General features: G+C 36.4%; 1 protein-coding gene across 1 annotated transcript; it reads right to left on the minus strand.

Annotated features, from left to right (window-relative positions):
- Positions 1 to 2841: 2841 nt before the first annotated feature.
- Positions 2842 to 4608, minus strand: LOC120329373 (mitochondrial amidoxime reducing component 2-like). Its single transcript, XM_039395981.2, has 2 exons — positions 3637 to 4608; positions 2842 to 3444 (listed from the first exon to the last, which is right to left on the minus strand). Exons 1-2 carry the CDS (start codon positions 4346 to 4348, stop codon positions 3158 to 3160), a joined length of 999 nt encoding a protein of 332 aa, XP_039251915.2. The 5' UTR covers positions 4349 to 4608; the 3' UTR covers positions 2842 to 3157.
- Between the last annotated feature and the right edge of the window lie 1392 nt (positions 4609 to 6000).

The raw sequence follows: 6000 nt of genomic DNA on the forward strand, positions 1-6000 counted from the left end.
AAGTACCACATGAAATGTTAAACTATTTCACTCAAGTTCGGCGGGCCATTTTGAATCGTTACGCGGGCCGTAATTGACCTGCGGTTTGGAACCCCTCGTCTACACTGAAAAATATTCCATAGTCGTTATATTTGAATACAATTATAATTGAGTTAGGAATTACAGTGTGGACTGTGGAATCGCACATGGGAATAACAGTGTCGAATAGCACCTCAAAATTAGGGGGGGGGGGGGGGGGGGTGTTTGAAATTTTAGGGGGGGGGGTGTTCACCCCCTATAGAAATCTTTTTGAAGTTCTTGGTTCAGACATAGCCTATTAGTAAAATTACCATTCGGGCGATGTACGGATGTCTTTTCTAGCTTACGTAGATACTGTTTTATTGCAGAATATGTGTTTTCTATTCCAACGGTTTATGAAAAGAATCGATGAACGATTAGAAGCCACGTTTGCGTAATGACGTTCAGGTGACGTTGTTCTGCGTAATGCATTACGTGAGTTTGATTACGCAATCGCGCATTTCGTTGTTCACAGCTCCGTATGTGCCAGTATCATATTCATAGCATCGGCCGCTATATATTGGAACGAATCTTGATTGGACACAAATTATAATTCACAGGTAACAAAGGCGATGATGTATACGTTTAAATCCTGCTTTGGCCAAGTCGAGGTAGTTTTTCGCTCTCTGTTATTATCATTTTTTATTATTCTTTCCCGAAGCATGTCTCTCTTTTCTTGTACAAATGGTTTACCACTGACGAGATTGAGTTATTTATGACCATTTTTCTTTGCCATCGTCTACCCCCGTAAATTCGACACGGTTGCGTTATTTCATTGAAAGAAAATGATCGAAAAATGTGGGATTGGATTATAACTTGCAATGACTTTCAGGTGTCGCTGCTCGATAAACAACTTTTCGCGTCATTCTTCACCGTGAATTGTCATTTTCAATTTTTTCCCAATTTTTGTTCACAGTGAGTGCATTTTCATTTTGGTGAAAAATAAACTACTGACCGACTTTAAAAACCTAGCGACCCTCACCAAGAACACAGGCTTATAACAATTTGTAATCCGTCTTCATTTCATATATCCAATTATAGCTGGTAATTGAAGTTTGTCTGAAACACAGTTATTCGCGAGCGAACATGACTGTGGGTGCAAATGTATGCAGGTGCGAATATCACGGGTAAAGATATTCATGGGGCGATTGCATATGTGTGAAATGTCATGGGTAGAAATGTCTGTGGATGCAGATGCGCATGGGTACAAATGTACGTAGTTGCAAATGTCTCGGGCGCAGTTGTCTGTGGGTGCAAATGTACAGGAGTGTAAACGTACGTGGGTGCAAATGTCCATGGTTGCAAATGTCCGTGGGTGCAATGTCGGTGGATGCAAATGTCCTGGGTGCAGTTTACAGGTGCAAATGTACGTGGGTACAAATTTGCTGTCACCGACCATTGTTGTTGGCTAAAAATTGCTTTTCTTTGCAACTGATGGACTTTAACTTTTCAGTACTCAAAGACGTAAGACGCCACTAAAAGGCTTCCATGTTTATCTTTTTTCAAATATTTCACGAGTCCCACGGTATTTGATATTTCACCAATTGTAATCTAATTGTGTTTTAATTGTAATTGAAGGGGAACACTTTTAATCTTTTCAGCAAACTTGGTGCTCTCAGGCCCCAACGTATACGTACTGATGCGCCACCTCCGTGTCTCTATATTTGAGAATATTAGATATATTTGTTTAATATTAGACACGTTAGACTCAATTATATCAGACACAATAACTATATATATATATAAATGTAATCAGCACAACGGATATTATTTAATAATTTCCATGGTGTAAAGAGATTGTGATTATTTGATGTTAAAAGCGTCCAACAAATGATATCTAAATGAGTGGGGGCTGTCGGGCTCAGCTCTTTAGAGATAATTTGGTTATTTTTGCAATGATTTCAGTAAAACTTAACACGAAGTCGAATGAGTTCATTTAAGCTTTACGAAAATTAAAAACTGACAGAGGATGTTTTACGGTAGACATATACCATAGCCCCAAGCCATATTACAATGACTAGCCAGTTTCAATATAATTTATCCCAGTCCCACGCCTGATTGGGACATTCTTATGCGTTGTTAATATACTATCTAAGCGGTTGATTATTGCTATATCTATCTATACATTAATTTGGTATCAAAGTGCGGTTAATAAAGAATGGCCATGTCGACGATAGCTCGCTTAATTTGCATCATTGAAGTGTCTGTCGAAATATTTGGGGATAGGCGTGGTAACTAGTGGGAACGGTCTTCAATCGTACAACACCACCAACAAAAATAACTTCAGAATATTGTCTACACCTCCGAGCATCATAACTTGTGACTGGCTTTGTATGGGTAATTTAGCGAACCACTCTCGAGAATGACGATACATTTTCATGAAAAGCAACTTCTGTTAACTCATATCCGTCGTGACAATCTTTATACTTTGTGGCACATGCGATAAGTTATATCTTCGGTTTCCTGTTAATACTAAGTTATTATCAAAATTTTGTACGTTTCATACCTTCAATCACCTCAGGTTTATGCCTTTAATTGCTATGTACTTTTGTATTCACTGTCAGATAAGTCTATCGTAAAAGATTGCGCAGCTTCATGTCGACTCTTAGTTCAATATTTGCTCAACTGATCGCTTTGAGATGACACGTCGCCAGCAACCATACACACCTTTGTTGTTTGGTGAAGATTGACATATCTTTAACATCTTGATATTTTTGCACACTTGACGGATAAACCAATAAGCCGACTATAGTATAGATGAGAGTGGTTTCTTCGCACGATTTATTAGCTCTCATAAATTCATTTACTTTAATAGAGATTACACATATGTAACAATATAAACGCAGCTTTGAATTAAAAAATATATTTATGGGTTAAAATTTTTCAAACGTATATATATATATATATATTTAAAATCAAAGATGTAACAAAATATTAAAGATATACATATTACTACACATAAAGTAATTGCACTTGTCACACATTTATGAAGTTGAAGATATCGTATTTAATAATAAAATTTTATCACCTGAAAATGATTAAGATAAAAATAGCAGCGAGCAACTATTACATAAATGAATATGCCTATATAGATAGCTTATTATAATTGCTCGAGATGGTATACTTTATCCCCAACACTAATTTTACCTGGTTTAATATTAACAAAGTCCACAGTAAATGTTGGTGAATTTCCATATAAAGGTTTCTCCTCGGGTTTACGTATTCGAAATGTTGAAAGTGCCTTTAAAGTACTCAGGTTTTCATCTTTGATTCCAGTTTCGGGATTAACTGTAGTGATGGGACAACGAGTACAATGTTTCGCAAAAACAAATTCAGCTGATCCAATCTTTATTCTTTTCCAATTATCTTCAGCAAATGCCGAACATCCTGGATTTTCACAGATGAAGAATAAAAATAATTCGAATAGGCCAGTGAAATTCAAAACCGAGAGTTTATTCAATTAAACTAATATAGATAATACTTCTAAGCTAAGTATACTGCACAGTCTCTACATAAGAATAATAACTGGAGCGCCTTCATGATCTAATAATAATGAGCAGACAACAAAATAATTTTTACCTTTTAACAGAACATTTGTCCTGAAGTTCCTCTCTGTAACTTGATGATCACTGTCCAGCTTAGTGTTGAGCAAGTCGAGCGATGCCTGAGATAATATGTTAAAAGGAGAAAAGTTCTGGAAAGTAGATTTGGTCGTTTTTTCTGAGTACACACCAAGATGTCCAAATTCAAGAAGTTTGGTTCCTTCCCTGCTTGGTAGCTGTTTATTATGAAACACTAAACGTGCTGTATTTTCTCCAGTAAACTCTGCCAGCCACGCTGCTGCTTCATCGCCACAATCCACTCCCGGGCCACTTGTACCCCAAACTTTGTAATTCAGAACCTTTTCACTGCCATGGACAGGTATTACCATTTCAAATGTTTTCATTCCAGGAGCTTCAAGTTGCAACTTGTTTTTTCCAATCGCTGATGCCTTTATTAAAACCATTTGTGGGAAATGACGTATTGTTGTAAATCGACCATTATCATGTACCATCATAAAAGTTCTGTCGCCAATATCGGAGTTACTCAACATAACACTTTTCTCTGTAGCCTCAAAACTTTCAACAGACATTCCTCTACATGATTTTACAGGATGTACAAAAAGTTTGTCCACTATAGCCACTTCTTTCCAATTTGAAATACTTTGATGCTTCTTTTTCCACACCAAGTAAAGGATTGAGCAACTAATTGCCACTGCAGTGGCGAACACAACTGTTCGCAAATCATTCATTTTATACTATGCTGACATTAGCGGTAAGGCTATGCTGTACTGTCGCAAATGAATAATAACCCGTCGACCTCCACTCGCTTTACAAAATACAAACAAACATGATGTAGGATTACTAAATCTTAGTCGCCACGGTTCGTTGGGTTCCGAGAATGCGCTTACTTAGCAACAAAATCCCACCCATGCGTCTCAGTATGCTAATTTGCGATCATAATCGATTTCTTTCGCCGTAAAACAATAATCGGTACAATTAGACTATATAACTTTGATGTTATTGGACACGTAGTGGACATAACGATCGTTTCAATATTATGTTGTTGTTGTTGTTCTTGTTCTTTGACACGTTTTTAAAAAGTCGCTTTTCTCTTCGAATACTGGACCAATTGCTTTGAAATTTTCAGTGGTTAAAGATTAATTTTTTCGCTAGAAGGCTATTACTTTTATTTATTTCAAAATTTTGCGTGAATTCTATGAAATTTGATATTTCGTCTAAAATTTTGCTGTATTTTTTTTTAACCATGGGAACACGGATTTTAGTCAGTGTCATGACTGGCTGTACGTTTTGATTCTGCAAAATTCTTGCTACTGGAAATTCAGAACTTTTTTGAGGGTACCGGTAGCGTCAAAGGTACCGGTAAGGACTGATTCGCTCTGGTCTAACGTGTCCATATATTTGTGCGTAGCTCTCTTGTTTTAAACTGTTCCCATCCCGCAGTATACCGGTATGTATGTGTTTATTTACTGGTTTGCCAAAATCAATAAATTCTCTCACTCTTCTATCAAAATTAGCGTTTCTATGTTGAACCACTTCCCATACTCAAGTGCAACTGAAGAAGCTCAAAGTAGATATTTCACGGGTGCCAAAACATTTGACTATCAGTATTGTAAAACAAACTTTACTTCTTTACGTGAACACTGAGGTTTATAAATCCCATACCGGTAAATGTTAAGATACCACCAAAATTGCTTCAAGAACATACAATAACAAGTCATATATATGGACGGATAAATGATTACGGACAACAGAAAACAGGTAGATATCTTGGTTCAATTGATCATTTTAAAGTAATGCACATTGGGGGCTCAAACAAGACAATGGATATTTGAAAAAAAAGTAAAATGTTCCGAAATTGTTGCAACTTTGTCATTATCTCAACATCACCAAAAACCAACTCAACAGGTATATATTAAAAAAGTTTTTTATTCGTTAAACGAAATGTCCCATCGCACGTAATAGCAGGCGATTCGCAGCTATCATTAGAAGTTAAAAGTTTGATGGTCGGATATGGAAAATAGAAATGTCTGTTAGTCCTAATGAACAATCACGCGTCTGACAGAAATATAACGATGTGCCCTGTGATAAAATAGATATGATTTAAGAGGAGATAAGTAACCAGTTTTGTTTCCAACATATTGTCAATGAATCAAAAATAAGTTAACAGCCATTTTCTGTACCTAAAATTCAAATGGCAAATCAAAAAAGCCAGACTAGACTGTTTTGCAAAATACGGATAAAATAGAAATTTCATAATGATATTGGAAAATTTTTAGGGGAGATTTTTACTGTTTTCGATCAAATTTCACAAGAACCTTTTTCTTGACAATATTCCAAACTTAGATATTCTAACTCAGTGGTTCCCAACCGCCGGTCCGCG

The sequence above is a fragment of the Styela clava genome, chromosome 12, assembly GCF_964204865.1.
Source record: "Styela clava chromosome 12, kaStyClav1.hap1.2, whole genome shotgun sequence".
In the NCBI taxonomy this organism is placed as follows: Eukaryota; Metazoa; Chordata; class Ascidiacea; order Stolidobranchia; family Styelidae; genus Styela; species Styela clava.

What these genes read in the sequence shown, in the direction of transcription:
- LOC120329373 (XM_039395981.2), bottom strand. Translation starts at nt 4,348, where the DNA reads ATGAATGATTTGCGAACAGTTGTGTTCGCCACTGCAGTGGCAATTAGT. An exon ending in GACAAATGTTCTGTTAAAAG is followed by an intron (nt 3,445 to 3,636) that starts GTAAAAATTATT and finishes GTGAAAATCCAG; the next exon opens with GATGTTCGGCATTTGCTGAA.